Consider the following 21,972-nt stretch of genomic DNA (forward strand, 5'->3'; position numbering starts at 1 on the left):
CCAAATATCTCTATCTCGATAAATGCCCTGAGATGGGTAGGGCTGCGCTCGGCGGTCGATTAAGCGCGCCTGGCTGGCGGCGCTCGGCGGTCGATTAAGCGCGCCTGGCGGCAGGGCGGAAGCGGAAGCAGACCCGGAAGCACCGAGCGCGGCCATGCGGGCCCCGGGGCCGTGCGGGGAGTGCGGGGAGCGGGGCGCGGCCCGGTACCGCTGTCCGCGCTGCGGCAGCGCCTAGTGAGCCGGGGCGGGCGGGGAGGGGCGGGAGCACGGCCCGGTACCGCTGTCCGCGCTGCGGCACCGCCTAGTGAGCCGGGGCGGGCAGGGAGGGGCGGGAGCGCGGCCCGGTACCGGGGGAAGGAGGGAGCGGGGCTGAGGGAGCGGCGGGCGGTGCGGGGTCACTTCTCACGCTGTTCTCCCGCAGCTGCTCGGTGCCGTGCTGCCGGACCCACCGCGGTGAGTAGGGCCGGGCGGGTTCGGGGGCTCTGCGGGGCTGCCCGGGGCTAAGGCGGGTCTGTCCGCAGAGCGCTGCGCTCCCGGTTCCCCGCGGCAGCGGGAGGCGGCGGGACAGAGCCCCAGCGCGGCCGGAGCACCGCCAGAGCAGCCCTGGGGCGAGGAGGACATCCTGGGCGAGGAGGACGAGCAGGACCGAGTGCCGCTGCAGAAACTGAAGCTGCTGGGTGAGCCGGGCAGGGCAGGCAGCGGCGGGGGCTGGCAGAGCTGGGCAGAGCTGGGCAGAGCTGGGCAGAGCCACCAGGAATGGAATTAAAATTCCCAGTTGTGCATGGAGCTGCAGCTCATCCCAGCCTTAAAGAGTTCCGAGCTCTGGCCCTTTGCGAGTTTATTTGCACATAAGGGTGATCTCAACCCTTTAGCTACGATTCATTTATTTCCATTTTCAAGGCGAATCAGAAGAACTGAGGGCTTTGCTGCTGAATCCCCACCTGCGGCAGCTGCTGCTGACCCTGGAGCAGGCGCAGGACAAAAGCTCCCTCCTGAGGAAGCTCATGCAGGAGCCTCTGTTCGTGGAGTTTGCAGACTGCTGCCTGGCCATCGTGGAGCCTCCCGAGAAGGAGAACATCCTGCCCGAGTGAGCTGCCTTGGGAGTATCTTTTTTTTTCCCTTTTTTTCCCTTGAGACCTTTTAATTTTATTTTTTTTTGGGTCACTTTGCCCGTGGATGCTCTGATTTCAGTTTGGAGCTGACAGTGACAGGGTTTTAGTGGAAAGATTTTTAGATCCTGAGACTTGAACTCGATACTCTGTGGAATTCTTTGTTGGTACACAAATGGGAAATGTTGCTTCACGGTGACAACATTAAATATATTTGCATTTATTTTAACCCACGAGTACTCTGAAAGGTTTTTGTTCACTGGATGTTGTTGGGAAGGGTCAGACACCTCGACAAGGCATTGAGCAGTTTATTTTAATGACATACACAGAGCAGCTGAACATTCTCAAGCTCCATGGGTGACAAAGGGACAGCACAGAGCACTTCTGGGGAGCTCTGCAGACACCTGGCAGCTCTGAGAGTTCACAGATTTGGTTCTGGAGATAAAAGCAAGAGCCCAGCCTTGCTTTTCCCTGAGACATCTGCCCTCAGTGTTGCAGTTGGCTGCTCCTCACTCCCTGGGTGACAGGGGACACTGGTGGGCAGTCAGGACGGTTTAACCTCTGAGGATCCAGCAGGAATCAGGAATATTTGCATTATTTTCTCTCTCATGACCAGCCTCCCCCTTGTCCAGGCAGTGCCAGCAGCACTCAGTTCAAGTATTCATTGCTTCAAGCACCTGATCAGTCTGAATTGATTTGTTCCCATAGTGTTGATCTTTCCTGTAAGGTGTGCCCATTTGAAATTTAACCTGTATTATAATGTCCATTATTTTCCATCAGCTCTGTGCACAAGGCAGCACTGTGAAAGCTCTGAGGTAGCAGCAGGGATGGACTGTGAGTGATTTGAAAGCAGCAGCAGCTTGCAGAGAGCTCTCCCTGAAGGCCAGGGCTGGGGAGCAGAGCCTAGGTGGGCAGGAGCTCCTTGCTGTCCAGCAGGATCTGGTTGAATCCCCTGATGGAAAACCTTTCTGTGTGAGGACTGACGTTGGCAAAGTGCAGAGGGGACCTCCTGCAGTGGAACTTGACAGAGCCCTGTGAGGACAAGAGGGAGAGAGCTTTCAGCCAGAGTTGCAGCTGATTTTGTTATTCACATTTAGTGCTTGAGTTTGTGAATAATTGTTGGGATGAGGGGAGAGGAGTCCACTGCAAACAGATTGAAGGGAAATGGTCACTACAGAAATACCAGGGCTGTAAATGGAACTGGAGTTACCTCAGAGTGGAGATTGCAGTGTTTAGCACTGATCCTGGCACAGCTGGAAGTGGCTGTGGGCAGTTCTTGCACACAGAATTTGATGCAAAGTCCCCCCAGACCCGAAGGTGATTTGTAACAGTGCAGTTTTTGAGGGAGGCCAGTGCCTGTGGCTCGGTGGGAAATGCTACCCCAGAGCTGCTGGCAGCTCCCCTGTGCTGCAGAGGGAGGGTGAGGGGTGTTACCTGGGGCAGAGCCCTGATGGAGGCGATGCCACAGCCCAGGGAGGAGCTGTCCCCTCTGTCCTGCAGCCCCCTGAGGCAGCTCAGCAGCGCCAGAGCCCTGCGGGGCCCTGCGACAGTGACAGGGGCAGCAGCCAGCACCAGCCCCAGGGGCCAGAACTGGATCACTGCCTGCAGAGGCCACGTTGTGTCCAGAGAACAGGGAGCTTTGGCCAAGGCAGCTCCAGGAGCTGGGAACTCCTCTCCTTCCCCCTCGTCCAGTTCTGCTGCTGCAAACGCAGCTGCTTTTACCTGAAAAACACACACAACAACATTCTCAGTGTCCTGGACACAGCTTGGGACTGCAAGCTAAGAGTCTAAAGAAGAGGGAATCTGGAAGGACAGCACAGCCCTTGGGACATTGCCATGCAGGTAAGGAATGAGTTTATTCTGCAGGATGAACTATAATCAGCTGTACAGCACTGGCATCTCCTCTGCTCTTCAGCTGGAGAAGCTCTCTGGAGCACTGGCAGTGCTGGTTTGCAGTTCTAGCAGTCATGACTCTTTCTCAGTCACTAAAAAGCCTCAGTGGCTCCACTCAGTGCTGTCTGTACCCTCACACTCACCTTCCATCTCCTCCAGCCACGTTTGATGGCATCAGCAGCCCTGCGCATCCTCTGGAAACGATTCCTGGCTAACCAGCAACGAACAGCTGGGGATTTAAAGGACAGAAATCAGTGCAAAGAATCTCAGCAGGGACAGAGATCTGTGAGAGTGGCACTCAACCACCCCTGCCCCTGGAATCCCCCAGTGGAACTGGAAATGTCCCTTGCTCTGTTATGTCAGCCCCACCCTTGGCAAGTCACCTGCTTGGATCAGAGTTGCAGAGCGTTTCTCCTTTGCTGCTTTCTTCTCTTTAAACCTCCTCCAACAGCACTGAATGCAAAATGCCTTCTTGTTTAACACCTCTGCCCTCCTGGCTTCCAGGAGCTCCAGCTGCAGGGGGACAGGAGCCTGCAGTTAGTGCTCAGGGATGGAATTGTGCTCACAACTTTTTACAGCCTCCTTCCAGTGTGCTGTGACTGCTGATTGGGTTTGGGTAATGACAGCACTTCATTAGTGCTTTTTAGACAATGGGAATGAAAATGGAAGTGCTTGGGGGGAAAAGTGGAGCCTGCCAAAGGCACAGCAGCAGGTTAATAACCAGCTCCACCAAAAGGGCTTCTTTGGCTGCATCCTGCAAGCTTGGCAGAAATGCCTTTGGCTCCTTCACCTGCTCCCCAAGGAAGCTGTGTAGGCCTGTTGGAGTAGCCAGATCTGTCATGTGAAGCTAAGGAAAGCTCCACTTTACTGGAATTCTGACAGCTCCAGACCCCAGTGCAGCTCCTTAGAGCCAGAGGCCATTAAACAAAGTGCTTTGGGAGCTGGATTCTGATGGGTGCTCGATTGAGTTTAATAATCTGATGGAAAATGCCAGATTTTGTTCACACTGGCTTGGCAGGAGTTTTGCCAAGTGCACTCCAGAACCATCACTCACCACAGAATTGGCCAAGAACACTTTGGTTTTGCCACAGAAGACTGAGGGGATTTCTGCTCCATTCCCTGTTTCCTGAGCAGAGGTTTGTCCCATGACAGCATCCTGAAGGATCTCCAGAGCAGCAGCACGTGATGCTTTGTCATCATCCACCACTGGGGTCTCACCTGGAATGGAGCATTGAGGTGTCACCAAACGTGGAAATCAGGACCAAGGAATTGTCTTTGCCCTGAGATTTCTTGGCCATTTAAAGGGGAAACATCTGCAAGATGTTTGCAACAAAAGCAGCAAGAGGGGAGGAGGTGATGGCTGAAAGCACTGGATGTTTTTAAGGCTAAACTGTGACAGCACAGATTCCACCAGGTGCCAGCAAGCAGAAAACCAGAGTGGGGTGTTTTAACTGGGCTGTAGTTGGGTGCAGCCTCCATTAATCTATTGTAATCTCAATTATCCCCAGTAAAAATGGAATCTGAGGTAGATCTAGACTGGAATAGGAAGGGCTCAGTGTTTTCTCATTGTTAACTCATTCATGTTAACTCATTCCATCCAATATGGAATGCAAGAAAGCAGCAGCAATGCAATTAGGAATAGATTGAGCAGCTCAGACCTAAGAAATTCACATTAAATACCCCAAACTCAAAGCTGTGGGAGCAAAGGACAAAAAACAAGGAGTTGTAGCCTTAATATACTGAGAGATGCAGGGAGTGGAAACAAATGCCACACAATTGTGCAGCTCTCCCAGGGCATTGGGAGCAGCTATGGGGTCCTGTACTGAGCAGGAATTTATTGCAGCAATTACAGGTTATTAAAGCCATTTCTGGGACACAGTGCACAGTTTTTGACATTACAAACAGGTTAGCCAGATGAATCTCTTTGGAAATAGAGGCAGACTGAATTCAGAGCTGTCCCTGGAAGAGATTGTTCCAGGCAGTGCAGGATGCACAGTGCAGGATGGGTTTTGCATCATTCCATCCTGGATACTGTTTGCTTTTCTGCTATAAATATTTCCAAGGAGATGAGAGCATTTTAAGGTCCTGAAAACAAATAGAAGCAATTCTTGCTGACAGGAAGACATCTGGTGGCTCTGATGGTGCTCATGGGGCTGGGCTGATAAGGGAACCAAAAGCTTATCCCCGTGTTTGGGCAATTGTTTTGCTTTGTTTGCAGCTTATTACCCCCCTCAAGATAAAAAAGGACTACAAACCTATCACAAAGAGGCTTTGCAGCTAATGGGTTTGTAATTGAGGGGGAAAGATGCAGTGTGTAAGTAATTCTCCAGCCTGCACTTCCTTGCTTCACCCCGTTTCCACAGGGTGAGCAGATTTCCACCAATTTTACTCATCTCAACACCAATTTTACTCATCTCAAGCTTCCTGGTCCTGCTTCCCACAGCTGCTGGTTATTGAACAGACCCTCTGGGTGAAGAGGGGATGAATTTGGAGGAGAAAAAGGGGTTGCAGTAACTTCAACACTAAATTTAACCACCTGGTGAGCTCCTCCTTGCAGAGGTTTCATAGCAAAGGCATTACCTGTAGACTGGATTGTGCTTTTTAAAGTCCATCCTCACTCTTGATTAGAAAAAGAGAAGTTTGCAAAAGGTGGAAGAAGCAGCAGAGTCCAGGTAAGCTGGAAGGTCAGTGATTCAGCAAGGAAACAAGTGGGGGGAAAAAAAGAAAGGAAGGAGAAGGAAGATAAGCCAAAAGGTAAGTGGTTTTCAAGTCTACTAAAGAATCAACTCTAAATCAAATTATACTGGGTGAGGGGAACCCCAGACACCACTGTAATTGTTCCACCCAGGAGGAACACAGAAAACCAGCAGTAAGAGGAAAGATTTTAAGTGTTAGGCAAATTAGAAACTCAGGTTGGTGAAAGGTTAAGGAAGTATTTTGAGAACAGTGGTGAGTACAGTAATTATCTGATCTACATGACATCAAATGGGTGCAGTGACAATTTTATTTGATGGCAGAGGGATTACCTGAAGAATCTTACCTTGTTTCTCTGCAGGACGAGAGTTGCTTTTATCCCACACTCTTTTTTTACTGCAGCCCCAGGATCTTCTCAGTATTTCATAGCGTTCAGTGAAACTTTGGAAAGGAATCCTGACAGAGAAATGTACAGTGAATTCCAGCCAAGAGCCATTACTGTGTTGGGAAATACCTGATCCTTTTTGCTGTATGGTAAATAATTCAAGAAATTTGGCTTACCTGACTGGGAAACCTGCTGCACTGATGCTGATGGCTTCCACTATTCCACAGGCCTGGAGCTGGCTGAGAACCTGTGGCACAAATGGAGATTGTTTAGGCAACACTGACTTTTTGTGGAAGCTGCTCCTTGTGTGTCCTGAGTGTCCAAACCCAGTGTGGAAAGCTGGGGTTGGTGTTTCCATCCTCAGGGTTGGTATTTCCATCCTCAGGGTTGCTGTTTCCATCCTCAGCAGATTCCATGAGTGTTTAAAGCTTGATTGCCCATCAGATGAGCTTCTCTAGTTACAGCTTTAGCATCTGCTGCTCTGCTCCCAGAGCTTCTCAGCTCCCTGGGCTCCACGAGGGGGCAAAGTTTGGTTTTGAAGGTTTTTGTGTGCCTAAGGCTGCTCAGATCACCTTATCAGTGTGAAGGGTGGGAGGGCAGCACCCCAAACAGCCCCAGCAATAAGCAAACTGCAGCTGGAAGAGCTCAGGAGCTGTTTTGGACAAGCAGCCTCACTGACTCTGGAAGGATGCTCATCTCAAAGGAGAAAGCTATTTCAAAATGTGCTGTGAAAAGAGCTTTGCAAGTGGCTCAGGATCCCAAGAAATCCTATGCAAAGCCCCACACAGCATCTCTGGGAAGCTTCTGAGTGGGGAAAGGCTTTGGAAAAGTTACCTCTTCCTTTCTGAAAGTCATGGCCTTGCAGTCAGCATTGGGCTTGATGCACCTGATGTAGTGGGGAGTGGTTCTGTTCAGGATCTCCATGAGGTGTTCCAGGGAGCTCTGCAGGAAACAAAACACAGAGTTCATCAGGGCTCTTCCTCCTCCTCCTCCTCCTCCTCAGGGGGTTCAGCTCAGCAGGGATCTTCTGTCCAGCCCATGAAGCTACTCTGGGCAAGGATGGCTTTACAGACTCAGTGCCAGAGCAACTCTCTGCTTGAGCAAAATATCCACTCTGTGGATGCTTTCATCAAATTGTTGATGATAAATTCATAAAGTTTCCAAAATTACAGCAAAAATCTGAATAGGATGTACCTTGAACTTGGATACCACAGTAACAACAGCTGCTCTGTTCTGGGTTTTGGTGTGATTTTGGTTCTTTTCTGTCACAGGAAATAATTTTTGAAGCAAAGGGTCCTTAGAGTTCTGCAAAACCTGGACCAGCTCTGGTGGAACAGCATCCTGCAAACACAGACATGGCTGGTTAGTATTTGGACCTGGCAAGCACCTGCACCTCTGAAAATACCAAAAAACTCTACAGACAGGGATGGAACAGCATTTCTGATGCCAAATTCGATGTAAGCACAGCTGCAGTTTCCAATCTGATGATGTCCATTCATTCAGAGATTGAGGAACACAGAACAATGTTTGGCTGAACATTCAGCAAATGCACAACTGCTCCCAGTATTGTTCTGGTTACACAGCCTGAGTGAACTCCAAGTCTCAGGACTGGTTCAATCCCTGAAGGACAGTCTGCAGCAGACCAGAAATATTCCTTTTAATTAAGAGATGGGGTTTTATTGCATCTCCTAATAGCACTTGCTGTACTTGCTGGGGATGTCAGAGCTGACAGAAGACCCTCCTCTCTGCAGGATATTTCACATTTCAGTTATTCCCTGGTGGCACAAAGAGGCCAAAAATTTGGGTACTTGCAGTGCAGAGTCCATGCTCTTGTTTTTCATAAACTGAACTGGAATTTTTGGGGAATGAAATGCTGTATTTGTAGTTACAGAAAAGCCCTGATGGCATGAACAGTTCTGGAATGGAAGAAGCCCTGATTTGGTGATGCTCCAGTTCCTCCTCAGCTCAAAGGTGTAACAAAGCATCTGCTCCTGCCAGTGATGGTTCACTGAATCAGACCAAGAACATTACCCAGGATTTTTCTGGAGCAAGGTATGTCCAGTACCCAGCATTGAATATTTATTACTGGTGCTTTGATTTAAATCACTTTAGCTCTGCAGGATATTTATGATTTTAAACAGCTCTTTCTGAAAACACCTACCTTATTTTTCTCCACCATTGCAGCCAGCTGATAGCAGACTTTGCCAGCATAATGTGAAATGATAAAGTTGGGCTTCTTACTGAATTTATCTCGACTTAAACACTGATTAGTGGACAAAGCTTTCTCAATCCTGGTTTGGAACAGCTCAGTGTTGGAGGTTCTGTTCAGGCGACACTCCTGCAAAGGAGACACAAGTGCAGCATTTCTTATTTGGCACAGAGAACTGACTCTAAAAGCTACAACATTTAAAATTTAAATCATAGCCATTTTACCTTTAGAGCTGCTTTGAGTATGCAAGTCCTGAAATATTGGGAAGGAAGGAGGGGAAAGAAGTAATTGAGGCTTCATATTTGAATCAGAACATCCAGGATCAGAGGGAAAAAGACAACTCAGAACAGGAGGAAGCAGGGCCATGATTTTTCTGCAACTGAAGCTCAGCAGAAATTTTATAGCTGACAGGTTTTCTACAAATTCATTGTTTGGGTTTTTTTTTCATGGCATGGGACAAAGGCAGGAAAACTGGCCCAAAAAATTAAGGGTTTGCATCCCACTTACCTCATTCAGCAAGGAAAAAATGCTGAGAGGATTTCCCTCGATCAGATCAAGGCAGTGCTGGTTATCCTGGTAGTTTATGAATGACCACTGCAGGCCTTCAGCTGCATATTCCTCCTGAGGGAAGAGGGAAGGAGTTATCCTGCAGCAGAGGGCACCAGAGCTCAGAACTCTGTGCCTTCCTTGGGCAGCTGATGCAGCTCCCGGTGGAGGAGTTAATCCCAGCTCAGCTCCAGGTCAACACCAAGCTTGAGAAAAATCCCCACACGAGGATATTCCACCCTAGGTGGCTTTTGGGTGTGGAGCAGAACCTGCTGGAACAATTGGTCTGAGGATTTGGGAACCCCATGGATTTATCAGTGAGCTGCAAGGCTGCTTTAGAGTAAACAAAGTCACACAAAGGCTCTCCTGGCTGTGCTGAGATTTTCCCTGAAGGACAAGGAACATGCAGAACTCCTTCCCTGGACTGGGGCACAGCCCTGACCCAACCTTTGTGTGCCAAACTTTACTGACTGGGCTCCATTTAAAGCAAAGCCTGATCTGAAAGGAAGTGCACAGAGATACTGGTTGAAATAATTGGTACAATACTTATGCTGAATTACAGGACAAACTGTCAGCACTGTTTAACAAGCACAAGCTCTGGGCAGTTATTTGAAAAGTCTCCTGCCAAAAGCTTGCTCAGCACAGCCACTAATGGCATTTAAGTGGTTTGGGGGACAGCCAGATCCAGAGGTAAGAGGGCAGGCAGGGAGTGGGAGGGGTGCTATAAACAGAGGTCATGGAGCTGTTTCAAGGAAAGCAATTGTGTGCTTGAACTTGGTTTCCATCTTCCCTGACCATTAACCCCTGGCATACTGACCAGGGCAGGCAGGGAAAGCAGCCTGGGAACAGCAAAGCACAAATTGCAGTCAAAGAAATACTTATCTCCTGAATAAATTGACTAAACCCTGCTGTGAGGCAGGAGGTGCCAGCAAGCTGGTGCCATAAAGGAAATAATTTCCCTGATTCCAGTTAATGGCAAAGAGCATTTTGGTAATGGATCTGCAGTGGGGAGGGGGAGAGCAGCAGCCCTGGCAGGGACTCTGCACTTGCAGGGCACTCAGAGGAGAGCTGGAATCAGCAGTGAGCGACTGCATGGTGCAAACACCTTCTCTGCTGAAAAACAACACCATTTGTGTCCCTCTTGAAAAAGCCACTGTTCCATCCCACTGTTTTCTGTAGCATTACTGACTGAAGGCTTCCATCTGACTGTGGGCACAGCAATACAATTAAAGTGACAAAAGATGCTGTTTTAAATCAGATATTGAAGAATTGATCTTCACTTTGGGGTATTACCTGCTGTGCCTTCAGGTAGTGAGCTACAAAGTGCTGCTGCAGTTTCTCATTGGCATAATTAATACAGAGCTGCTCCAGGTTGTTTTCAGGGAAGGCTTCAAACCCATAGACATCCAACAGACCTGGAAGGAAGGTGGGAGGACAGGGAGCTTTAGGTTAGGAGCAGCTTGGAGGGCTGATGGCCCCTCAGTCAGACCAGGGTGGGATCTCCATACCTATGAAGCTGGTCCACACTGAGGGATCTGTGCAGATGTTCTCATTGATGACCAAAACCAGCCACTCAAACAACCTGCAGACAACAACAATGGCATTAGTTGGAAGCTGCTTGTTTGCAACAATCCAAGTAATTTCTTTGCCTGCTGTTTCTATCAGCATCACTTGGAAGAAAGAGGAATTTATGTTGCCATTAAACTACTGCAAGTAAATCCCTCTGGTCTCCCCATTCCTTCCCAAAAGTCCCCTGGATTGGTACATCCTCACCTGGCATAGATGATTTTGGCCAGGCAGTCCCTCCTGGTCTCACACTCAGCTCTGGAGCATGGCTTCTTGAACACTTGCTGCTGTTTCCCAGCCGTGATTGTTCGAATCCTTAAGGATTCCAGGAGTTCCTCGATGGGAATCTTGAGCAGATCTGCTGTGGTCTTCACAAACTCTTGTTGAGGAGAACAAACAGTGCAAGGTTACCTGGTTACACCTCTGGAGGTATGGAAGGACTAGAGATTGTGTAGAAAAATGACATTTCCGTGAACTCTCCAACTCCAATGTGAATTTTGGATCTTTTTACCCAAACTTGAGAGCAGGTTTTGCAAGACTAGACACTTAATTTGGATGTAGACTGCCCCTAAAATTTCAGATACTTTATTTAAAGTTAACTTTAATAAGTAAATCTAAACTAACTAACTGACTAAAGGAAATAATACCCTACACTCTTTCTTTCCTCTAATCCTTTCTTTAGGCACCTGCACTGAACTATCAAGGCTCTGGAGCACTGCATGGTTGTTGCCTCACCTTTGGTTTTGTCTTCCAGTTCACAAGGCTGAGATTCATCCACTGGATTGGAGAATTGAACATTCCCAAGGTGCAGAAGGCCTGATAACACCTGAAATACAACCCAGTAGGGAGTTTTTTAGGACAGCTCTGAGGCAGTGTTCCTAGCCTTCCTTCAGCCCCAGAAACAGCCCAGCTCAATACAATTCTGCACAAAAGGCAGCAAACAGATCCCCAACTTCTGTGTGAATCCCTAATGGGAAACTGAACTCAGAGGTGCAGAGTTCTGCACAGTGACATGGATGTACTCCATCAATCCCACCCTGGGAAGAACATTCCCAACCTCCTCAGCAGCCTCGAGGTGTCCCTGCTTTGGAGCTGACCTTGAAAATATTGCTCTGTGTGGCGCGGTCGATGCCCAGGTGGAACATTGCCCCTCTGGTCACCTCGAAGGAGTCCTCTGAAAAGCCAAACAGTGATGTGACAAAGCCATGCACAGCTGAGCAGAACATTCCAGCACATCCAGTGCAGCTGGAATTGTCCATGGAGACCAGGCAAGCTGGATGCTGTTTGGGGAAATCCCACAAACAAGCTGGAGAACCAACCCACTGATTTTTTCTGCCTCTATCAGCTGCAACATGTGCAAAGACAAGAGAGTTTCTAAACTAAGTCACAGAGATGCAAACTTGCCAGGCCAGAAGCAGCTGTTTTAAGCCAGGTGACTGATTTGAAGCTTTAAGATTTAATAGTGGAAAGAGAAACTTAAAAAGAATCCCATGAATGCAGGTGGGATGCAAACTCCTGTTGGCTCGCCATTGGATTGAACAGGATTTATTTTTGCCTGCCTTCCTTCAAAGTTCCAGCCATTACTAATGGATTGATTGATTAATTAGTGAAGCTAATCTTTACCATCTAAGTTTCTTTCAGAGTTTGGCAGCCAGCAGTACTCAGCCCCTTCTGGAAGGTTCCACTCCAGCCTCTCCTCTGCAGTAGCACCTTTGGTGATCTGGAGACAGAAAACAAGGTAAAAATTGAATTCTGCCTTTGGTGTTTACAGCTCACAGACAGTGAAGAATAACATACTGGGAGGATGATTTAATTTGGAAGCCTGTGAGACAGGGAAACTGATAATTATGAAAAGTTGCAACTGTGCTAAATCTGGTGATTTCATCCCCACTGAGTGTCAGAAATATTCAGCAAAATTAACTGAAGGCAAACCTGATAAAAAATATGGAAGTTTCTTTCATTGGGGGCCTGATAGGCAACTCTGGTCTTCTCCAGAAGGAAAGTCTGGATGGAAGCACCTGTCAGATGATGGAATCTAGAGAGGGAAAAAGTAAAGATTTCAACAAAACCTCTTCCCAGAATCCAGGAGGTTGTGTTATTCTGAGACCAACTGACTGTGAATGCTTTGCAGTTCACCTTCAGTTTTGTGCATATTTTATTCAGAGTTCTTAACAGCATCTCTGTTTTTCCACTGCTTTCTTTTAGAGATCAGGGTGAGAGCTTGCACAAAAAGAAAAGGAAGGAAAATAATAATAGTTTAAGCTGTCAGCAAACGAAAACACGCTCTAAAGACATAAAATAATCTATGGCAGATTTCAGAAATAAGCTTGTAAAGATTTAAAGCAACAAGACAACAGCTAAGGCTGTCCACAGTAATTATTACCTGTCTAGCTGGAGCTGGATGTATTTCCCAAACCTGCTGCTGTTGTTATTCCGCAGGGTGCAGGCATTCCCTGTGAAATTGCCAGTGGCAGACACAGAACAATCAGGTCCCACTCTCCCATGCAGCACATACAGGTATTAAGGGTGATCTGTAAATAGCTCCAGTGTTTGAAGAGTTTGTTTTTAGGGAGAGGACCAAGAGACAGCTTAGACTTGTGTGGCAACAAAGGAAATTCCCACGGTGGCCATTGCTTTTTGTGGTTAAAAAAAGCCACATTTACCAAATGCTTCCATGACAGGGTTGGAATCCAGCACTCTCTTCTCTATCCTTTCCACAGTTTCATTGCCTTCTGGGGAGATAACTGAGGCAGCAACAGAGGCATAGAACTTCATCAGGCAGCGAGAGGTCCAGGTCTGCAAGAGAGAGGCCTGACAATAGCTCTTTGTCTTTAGCATGTTCTCAGCTGTGTCAGTGGAGCAGTGCTGCCTTCTGGAAACACAGTGTGCAGCTGGAGAGGAGGCTAAGGGGAGGAACTGTGCCAGGCTTAGAGCTCTGGTTCAGTGGAAGTTCTGTGCCACAGACACACATTTCAGTGCTCTGCTGAATGGCATTTCCATCGAGGTGTCACCAGCTGGAAGCTCAGCCAGAATGAACAGCTCCTGTCTTAGGGTGGAATGAATGTAAATGGATTTTTGAGGCATTAACATTCAGCAAAGCATCTTGTTCTTGGGTTTAAAAATACCCTCAGCATTGTCCTGAACAGGGATGGAGCATCACAGAAGGGCCAGGGCAGGATCTGAATTCACTGCTCCAGGTTTGTACACAGGGTTTGCTGAGACCCACACGAGCTGAGGCATGAACTCAGGAGCAGTTCCTGCTGAATGATTCAAACCCAGCTCTCCAGAAATGACAGATGTCACCTGAAGAGTTGCTATATTAAGCAGATTGTGTTTAACTGCAGCAATCACTTAATGCTTCACACACATTTCAGGAGTTGTGCTGGGCAGATTGGCTACGTGCTCTGTCAGTGGGGTTTTTAATTCATCTTTGCTCATTCACTGCACTACTCTGCACTACAAATCACTGGCAGAGCTCAAAATTTGACAGCAATGTAAAAAAAAAAAATTCTTTACCTTCCCAGCACCACTTTCTCCACTCACAATGATGGACTGGTTCACAGGGTCCATCTGCTTTTGGACATTTCTGTAGGTTTGCTCAGCCACTGCAAAGATGTGAGGTTTTAAATCCTGGCAGTGGAAGAGAATATTCATATTTAAGAGTACAGTAACCACACAGTTCAACAGCAATGGGTCATCTCACATTTACCTGAAAGAGCCCTGCTCTTTTAACAGAACAAATATTTCACTAGAAATGGGTTTTATCCTACAGGAGTATTTTGCTCATATAAATTTGGAGCAGTTTGACATCTGGGCTCTGCAGAGGGACAGTTATTTTGAACACAAGGGTTACCTGAGGACAAAGAGCAATGTGGTACTCCCTCATGAGCTCAGGTGAGTAGAGGCAGGAGACAGGCTGGAATGGATTTAGAGCCACCAGGCTGCAGCCAGCATTTGTATAGAACAGGTTGACTCTGTACCTTGCTTGAAGACATTTCAGAACTGAAAGGCAACACCTTCTGTTAGCATCTTTTGTAAAGTGCATTTGATTCCTCCTGTGCCTGTTGGTAACAAAAGTCTGCAGCTTTGCTACCTATCAGGTTTAACAGAGAACGAGGGGATCAAGGTGATGGAGGTCTAACATACATAATTCCTGTGGTCATGGCATCAATGCAGTGAGAGCAGGAGCCACCATGTGCCAGTGGCCAGCAGGGAAAGGGATCCTCAGCAGACACTGCCTGGCTGCTCACCTGTTGTGGTTGTCACCGGATTCACTTTCGTGAGGTCATCAAAAAGATGCAGATTCTCCTCATCGCTGAGGAAGGCTCTAACTTCTTCTTCAAATGATTCACTGAGGTCATTCTGGATGAGAGAATCTTCCCTTTGGCCATTTTCCTGGAGGGGATGTCAGATCAGCACCAATGAAAGGTGAAAAGCTGGACTTTCACCTCATCCCCTGTTCTAGCTCTTCTGCTGCTTCCATGTCACAGAAGTTCAGTCTCAGCAGAAGCCAAACCTCAGCATGCCTGAGCTACTCTTCCTCCCACCTGCCCTGATGTTAGAAAAGTGTTGTGGCTGTGAGCAAAAGCACTCAGAGAACGTGGCCTTGGGCTGAGGCTGCAGTTCTGCAGGTTGCTCAGCACAGACACACAGCAGCTCTTACACCTGGCTCATTTCTAAGCCTCTGCATGTCATGCATTCAATCCCAGCACTGCCTCGGGCTCAGGAGAGCAGAAGCACTGCCTGCAGGCTGAGGGACAGCTGGAAGCCACTGCAGACCAAACCAAACACAGTTTTCCTAGCACTGAGTTTCATTTTCAGAGTGAAAGCTGCAGAGTGCACACCTCACAGCCAGGGCAGAGCAGTGGTGCTGGGGGCAGAGCTGGCCTGCATTAGCTGAGGGTTTGTCCCCTTTCAATCACCTAAAGTATTCAGATCTCAGCCTCTGGGCTCCCGTGCCCTTCACAACATTATTTGGAAGGACACATTTGCTGTGTGTAATGGAAAACCAGCCAGAAGAGAGATTCCTGGTCCTGTTTGCCATTTCTGGGGACAGGAGAGGCTAGAAGAGAAAATTAAGAACGGAAAAGATGGCAGTTCTGATTTTTGTGTTCTATTTATTCCTTTTGTTCTCCTTCTCTTGAACAGAAAGTTGTCCAAACTATCCCCACTCACCTGTACAAGTTAACCAAGTCAATGAACAGCATCACTTAGTTTATACAGAAAATGCTAAATTTAGTTAGCAGCATTCCTACTACATGAGCTGAGCTCATTAATAAAGGGGAAGCATACTGCAAACCCCCATTAGCACATCCCTAAAAAAAAAAAAAAGAAGCTACAATAATGTACTCATTTAGGAGCATTATTATCTTTTGCAGACAGCATAAGTAGTTCATTTCCAGTAATACAGAATTTTACACAGTAAGGGGGAAAAAAAAGCTTAGCAACGCAGTAAAGCATTGCCACCCAAGTGATTTCTGTTATTCTCCTCTGAATAAGCATTAAGCAGCTTGCTGCTGTCAGAGAACAGACACCACAATTAGGAAACACTCCATGGACCTGAGGAGTTCCTGCCAATTCCCCTTTCTTCCCGTGCCCCCCAGTGCTCCTGGCAAGTTAAACCCAGAGATTTAAATCCTGTGAGATTGCAAGACCCGAGGAAGGGTTTGGTTTTGCATCATGTCAGTTGAGATGATGATTGCTTAGCCCAAAGTGAAAGAACATTTGAAAATAAGTCACAGCTCTTGTGTCCATTCATCTTCCTGAACAAACACCCTCAGGATGTGCTTGCTGCCTGCATTAACACCTGCCCTGTGAGAGCCCAGGGCACAACAAAAAATCATTGCCTGGTGTTACAAACACAGCTCAAACCCACAGTAAAGAGGTCCAGTCAATTCATGAAGCAGGGGTGAATATTCATTAGTAGTTACCTAATCTTGACTGCATGGAAATAAGCCAAGAATTCTCTCCTGGCAGTAAAATTTAATTAGCACACACAATTCCTGGCTTTCTTTTTACCTGCTTTGGCATGTTGTCCAGCCCTGTGGATGGGAATGCTGGGGAGGGCCTTTCCTTTAGGGTACTTCATTCAAATCAGACTGGAGCATGCTTAAATAAAGAAAATAAAAAAAGCATTTAGATCAAAATAACTCTGGATATGTCATTCTCCAGAGGGTTCTGCAAGCCAAGCCCAAAGACATCAGGCAGAATTACTGATCCCAGTGGGGCTCAAGTAACACTGGAGCTGGAAAGCCTATCCAGAGTGATGGTCATGTTCTGCTGCCCCTGCAAATAAAGCTCATTTGGAGGAAATAATGTGTTTTTCCTTACATAAGGAATAAAATGCTTTGTTTCTCTTTAATAAAGCAAGTTTTCATGGCAAAAAATTGCAACTCTTGGTTAAATTCCTCCTGCTTGGAGAAATAGGAAAAACCTGTGGGTCTGAGACATCTAAGAACCTAGAGCTTTTAGAAGGGGGAGTGACTCAGAGAAGTTTGTGCTGCAGCAGAAACAACATAGGCTGCTGCTGTCCCCTTCCTGTTTCCTCTGCAAATCTCGGAGCCAGCCCAAGGTGAGTCAGGCCCTCTGAATTTCTGTGATAAATGCCGAGATTCCAGTCTCACAGCCAGGAAGAATTCTGTCCTTCCTGCAGCTGAAGCTGCCGTGACTTCCATTCTTTTTCTATTCTAATTCTATTATATTCTATTCTAATTTTTTCTAATTCTATTATACTCTATTCTAATTCTATTCTAATTCTGTTTTGATTCTATTCTAATTCTATTCTACTCTATTCTGTCCTATTCAGTTCTTTTCTATTGTATCCCCCTTCTTATTCCATCCGTATTCCTATTCTATTCCATTCCTATTCCAATTCCTACTGCTACTCCTATTCCTATTCTATTCCTTTTCCTATTCTATTCCTACTCCTATTCCCATTCCCATTCCTATTCCTATTCCTACTCCCTATTCCTAGTCCCATTCCTATTCCTATTCCTACTCCCTATTCCTATTCCCATTCCCATTCCTATTCCTACTCCCTATTCCCATTCCCATTCCATCCCTAATTTCGCCCTTACCCGGCCTGAAAACACCACCGCACACTCAGTTCGGAGCCCTGGGCACGCTGCCATCCCCAAACCCCTCTCCGATCCATGTCGCTTTCCCGGTGTCCGCAGATCCCGGGGGACACGCAGGGACACATGGGGACACGCGGGGGACACACGGGCCGTGTCAGCTCCCGCAGCTCTCCCGGGCAGCTCCGCAAGGTCGCGGCCGCCGACGCGGTGTCCCTGCGGGCCGCGCGTTCCGGGCCGGGCTGAGGAGCGGCTGAGGCGGGCAGGGCCGGCGGCGGCGACCCGGGAAGGGCAGGAGGGCAGGGCAGGGCCGGGTCGGGACTTACCGCGGGCGGCAGCGGGCCGGAGCGGGGCCGGGAAAGGCAGCGGAGCGGGCGGGCGGGCTGAGGAGGCGGGAGCGGGGCTGGGCCGGGCCGGCCCGGGGCGGGGCTGGGCTGCGGAAGCGGCGAAAGGGCGGGCGGGGAACGCGGCTCGGCTTCACCGGCCCGGCTTCATCTTGTCCGGTTGTACCACGGCCCGGCTGTAGCACGGCCCGGCTTCATCGTGTCCGGCTTCACCGGGCCCGGCTGTAGCGCAGCCGGGCTGTACCACGGCCGTGAGGGAATCACGGCCCGGCTGCCCTCACAGCTTCCCTCACGGCCCGCCTTTCCCGCTCGGGGCCGTGCGGGGGAGCGGCCCCGCCGGGTCTGTCCCCTCACCGCCAGCCATCCCCGCTCCCGGTAAGCTCAGCGGCTGAGCACAACCCGCAGGGTTTGGGTAATTCACGCTTTTGACGTGGGGCGGCTGGAAAATGGTGCTTGAGGGCTGCAGGTGTTGGTTTGGCTGATCGGGCGGCACAAAGTTCCTTATGGGTCACGTTTTTACATAACTGCCATTTACACCATAGAGAATATAGCAAAATGTGTTCTACACAGCAGTGAGATTATTCACAATGTGAATATTCACTGGAGTATTTGATACATAGAGATCCGCTGTAAAAATACATGAAGCATCTTCTTGGAGCACAGCAGGATGGAAAATGCTGGAGTTTCCTCAAGTTCCCTCAAGCCTCCCGGTGCCTGTGCCTCTCCTTGGCTTCCCTGGCCAACTCCAGTGTTGCTCTGTGTTCTTTAAACTGAAAAGTAACTCAGTGACTTCCGAAATCAATGTTATTTGACCAATTCGTTTTTAAGGAGTTTGGAGACCTGTTTCACTAAACTACCTCAAGTTCACGTTTTGTGCTCTCAGAGGAAGGAAGAAGAATGTCCCAAAAGGAGCTGAAAGAAGCCTTTATCAGCAACCTAAACGGAACGAGTTTGCTGGAAATCTCCGCAGGCTTGTCCCTGGCCCCGCTGTGCCTGCTCTGCAGAGGGCTCCTCCTGATCCTGTACCACCTGCACCACGGAAAACCTGTCAGCTCGAGGAAATACAGCCTGCTGCTAGACTTCCTGGTGCTGGTGTCTCCTCTCCTGTTCTCCTGCACCGTCTTGTCTCCAATCATCTTCTTCACGCCAGTTATCCTTGCTGCCTTCTGCGCCGGAATATTTTCCAAAATATACAGCCAAAGAAAACGGGAGGCCAGAGCGCCCTTTGGGCAAATTGTAAAAGAATTCCAGAAGGCATACTTGGATCCCGAGTACATTCCAGCAATAACTGTGTTCCGTGTTTATGTCAACGTGCTGACAACCATCAGCATTTTGGCCGTGGATTTCCCGCAGTATCCCCGGCAGTACGCCAAGGCAGAGACCTACGGCACCGGAGTTATGGATCTGGGGGTTGGAGCTTTTATCTTTGGGAATGCTCTCGTTTGCCCTGAGGTTCGACAGAAGTCTTCTGTGACACAAGCCAGGTTTTCCAATCTGGCCAGGCAGGTTTTTTCCGTGTGGCCCCTGATTTCCCTCGGTGTTGGGCGGCTGCTGAGTGTTAAATCCATCGATTACCACGAACACACCTCTGAGTATGGGGTGCACTGGAATTTTTTCTTTACCTTGGCATTTGTGAGACTTGCAGCATCTCTGCTTTTAGCCATATTTCCCAAACGTAAGGCTTGGCTTGTGGCTCTAGCTCTGGCTGTGCTTTATCAGCTCATCCTCAGCACCACCTCTCTGAAGGTGTTTATCCTGCACGGCAGCGACGGCAGAGACTCCCGGCTCGGCTTCCTCGATGCCAACCGGGAAGGGCTGCTCTCCCTCTTTGGCTACCTGGCCATCTACCTGGCGAGTGTGCAGGTGGGGCTGTGGCTGCAGCAGCGCAGGGACTCGGTGAGGAGCTGGGCAGGAGCCCTGAGGGCGCTGGCTCTGGCCGTTCTGGTGCTGTTTGTGTCTCTGCAGCTGTGCCAGGCGTGCACAGAGCCTGTGTCCCGCCGCATGGCCAACCTGTCCTTCTGCACCTGGGTGCTTGCCCACTGCCTGCTGCTGCTGGGCTTTTTTGTGCTCACCGATCTCACCCTGGTGTTCACAAAGCTGCTGGTGAAGGGCTGCAGTGTGCCCTGTTGCTGGAGGGTCGTGCAGCCCCCTGATTCCAGTAAAAAGCACGGAATGGAGGCTGTGCGGGTGGGGAGGGAAGACAAGCTGTCACAGCTATGCCTGATTAGTGCTATTAACAAAAATCAATTACTGTTTTTCTTGCTAGCAAATGTTATGACTGGTGCTGTGAACATCCTGATAGATACGATCCACAGCAGGGCTGCCTCTACGTTATGCATACTGCACTTGTACATGTTTTTTAACTGTTTAGTTATGTATATATTGCATGCTAAAAATATAGTATTAAAATTTTGGTGATTCCACTCTGGCTGAGTGGACTAGTGGGACTTTGTTTGCTGCAGCTGAATGATGGTATTTAATGGAAAATTTAGTATTTTTCCTAGATGCGTTGCAATAGTTTATAATTTAGTAGAGCTTTTTATTATTTAGTGTTGATTAGTTTTTAATGGTTCGTTTTACCAAATTATACAGTCAATGCTCTTACCTGTTGGGAGTTGTTGCACATTATCCTGAAGACTTAGGTTTTGAGATTGCTGAATATTCCTGCTGCTCCTAAGAGTAAATTGTATTTACAGTTAGTGAACTGTGCTCATACCCAAGGTGGAATTAGATAGCAAGGTACAGAGTAGAAGCTAGATGAAAAGTAAGAAGATGAGTAATTATATGGAGAGAGAGGCCTAACTGTGTCAAGATTTACCTAGTTAAGGCCCCTGCATAAATGATAGATAAGAATTATTCTTTATATAAAATGTATTGAATAAGTGGATACTTCAAAATGTTTTGGCCCCAGTCCTGCAGAGACTTATGCATATGCTTGACTTTGATGGTAGCAATTGTGGAATGTTAATCATATACTGAAACCTAAATTAGCCTTTGAATTAGAGCTAAATTTTACTTCCATCCCCACTGATGAATATAAATGAAGACCTGAGATAAAGTGTGATGCTCTGAAGGATAAACTCAACTGCAGATGGATTCATAAAGCAGTTGTTGGAGGTTGTGGTGCAGATAGTAAGAGCAGCACTTCAGGGTGTGGATGGAAAGAGGTGCAGTGCACTGGGTCAGGGTTCTGGCAATGTCTTGAGAAGGGAACTGCTCAGTTTCTCAGTCTTCCTAGCAAGCCCAGAGCAGAGCACCCTCTTTGTTCCCTTTCCTGACTTGTGACAGTTTTTCCTGACCTCATAAAGTTGTTGGGAAGAGAAATACACTTAAAGATTGTGAGGAATTCAATAATGGGATATAAATACTTTAGGAGTAGAATACCAGTGGTAGTTGATGATAGATGTCTAATGTCAGTGGAGTTACAGCAGTACACATGGACCATATTTCATATTTCTCCATGTCTATCACAAGTGATGAATCATAAAACCTTTGGAGAATAAGCCTCTAAATCAGATTCCTTAAGACAGACATGCTGTGGAAGAGTCATAAATTTATGAGGTTCTCCAAGCCCCTGGCCAGGAGAAAGGTGAAGTCTGAGGATTACAGGCTGTGGCCACGCTGAGTTCATGCTTGTTTGCTGCCAGCTTAGAGCCAGGTAGTCTTGAGAATTAAAGCAAACTAGCCTGTATTATCCTGGGGACAAATGATCTGGTAACAACCTCTTAGAAACAGTTGTCAGTTTATAGCAGAGTTTTCTGGTAACTGGTGGATGTGTTTATTTTAAAACACTCCCTAGACTTGCCTAGGGAAGAAAGGTCTCCCTCGTGAACCGACTGGCACTACTCATTTATGCAAAATTACTCATGGATATTTATTTTTGAAATATTTAAAGCCCAAGACCTGCAGTGAGTTCTGCCTGTGAGCACAAGCCTGTCGGTGTGATTCAGAATTAATTGGGTGTGACAAGCAGAGCTGTGTCTGGACAAGCACAGGGTATCCAGGTGCCAACTGCACTGGGTGAAGCACAGAGGACGTGGGAGGTCTGAGAGCTCCACACGGGCTGGTGGTTCCAGTTCCAGGGCTGCAGCCGTGGTTGCCACAACAGCAGCAAACTGAGGGGATCGTGGTGCACAAGAGAACAGCCCTCTCA

The 21,972-nt window shown here is 48.1% G+C and overlaps 3 protein-coding genes across 3 annotated transcripts; 2 read left to right on the forward strand and 1 right to left on the reverse strand.

Annotated features, from left to right (window-relative positions):
- The first annotated feature begins 48 nt into the window (after window positions 1-48).
- Window positions 49-1,338, forward strand: ZNHIT3 (zinc finger HIT-type containing 3). Its single transcript, XM_085078536.1, has 4 exons — window positions 49-234; window positions 422-453; window positions 522-677; window positions 901-1,338. The coding sequence occupies exons 1-4, from the start codon at window positions 155-157 to the stop codon at window positions 1,089-1,091; spliced, it is 459 nt and encodes a 152-aa protein (XP_084934662.1). The 5' UTR covers window positions 49-154; the 3' UTR covers window positions 1,092-1,338.
- Window positions 1,145-17,911, reverse strand: MYO19 (myosin XIX). The gene is made up of 25 exons (XM_085078516.1): window positions 17,802-17,911; window positions 16,421-16,510; window positions 14,653-14,797; window positions 14,256-14,404; window positions 13,919-14,032; window positions 13,066-13,198; window positions 12,786-12,855; window positions 12,335-12,437; window positions 12,026-12,122; window positions 11,500-11,576; window positions 11,138-11,228; window positions 10,610-10,781; window positions 10,345-10,418; window positions 10,130-10,251; window positions 8,798-8,911; window positions 8,243-8,419; window positions 7,276-7,422; window positions 6,916-7,023; window positions 6,258-6,328; window positions 6,043-6,152; window positions 4,057-4,220; window positions 3,386-3,515; window positions 3,146-3,231; window positions 2,544-2,831; window positions 1,145-2,141 (listed from the first exon to the last, which is right to left on the reverse strand). Exons 2-25 carry the CDS (start codon window positions 16,430-16,432, stop codon window positions 2,013-2,015), a joined length of 2,883 nt encoding a protein of 960 aa, XP_084934642.1. The 5' UTR covers window positions 16,433-16,510; window positions 17,802-17,911; the 3' UTR covers window positions 1,145-2,012.
- Window positions 17,912-18,716: 805 nt separating this feature from the next.
- Window positions 18,717-20,247, forward strand: PIGW (phosphatidylinositol glycan anchor biosynthesis class W). Its single transcript, XM_085078523.1, has one exon. The coding sequence runs from the start codon at window positions 18,717-18,719 to the stop codon at window positions 20,235-20,237; it is 1,521 nt and encodes a 506-aa protein (XP_084934649.1). The 3' UTR covers window positions 20,238-20,247.
- Window positions 20,248-21,972: the final 1,725 nt, after the last annotated feature.

This window comes from Lichenostomus cassidix, chromosome 19, assembly GCF_008360975.1.
Source record: "Lichenostomus cassidix isolate B80296 chromosome 19, HeHo_3.0, whole genome shotgun sequence".
Taxonomy (NCBI): domain Eukaryota; kingdom Metazoa; phylum Chordata; class Aves; order Passeriformes; family Meliphagidae; genus Lichenostomus; species Lichenostomus cassidix.

What these genes read in the sequence shown, in the direction of transcription:
- PIGW (XM_085078523.1), top strand. Translation starts at nt 18,717, where the DNA reads ATGTCCCAAAAGGAGCTGAAAGAAGCCTTTATCAGCAACCTAAACGGA.
- MYO19 (XM_085078516.1), bottom strand. An exon ending in TCCGGTGACAACCACAACAG is followed by an intron (nt 14,405 to 14,652) that starts GTGAGCAGCCAG and finishes GTTGCCTTTCAG; the next exon opens with TTCTGAAATGTCTTCAAGCA. An exon ending in ACTTCCATATTTTTTATCAG is followed by an intron (nt 12,123 to 12,334) that starts GTTTGCCTTCAG and finishes TTCTGTCTCCAG; the next exon opens with ATCACCAAAGGTGCTACTGC.
- ZNHIT3 (XM_085078536.1), top strand. Translation starts at nt 155, where the DNA reads ATGCGGGCCCCGGGGCCGTGCGGGGAGTGCGGGGAGCGGGGCGCGGCC. An exon ending in CCGCGCTGCGGCAGCGCCTA is followed by an intron (nt 235 to 421) that starts GTGAGCCGGGGC and finishes GTTCTCCCGCAG; the next exon opens with CTGCTCGGTGCCGTGCTGCC. An exon ending in GTGCTGCCGGACCCACCGCG is followed by an intron (nt 454 to 521) that starts GTGAGTAGGGCC and finishes GTCTGTCCGCAG; the next exon opens with AGCGCTGCGCTCCCGGTTCC.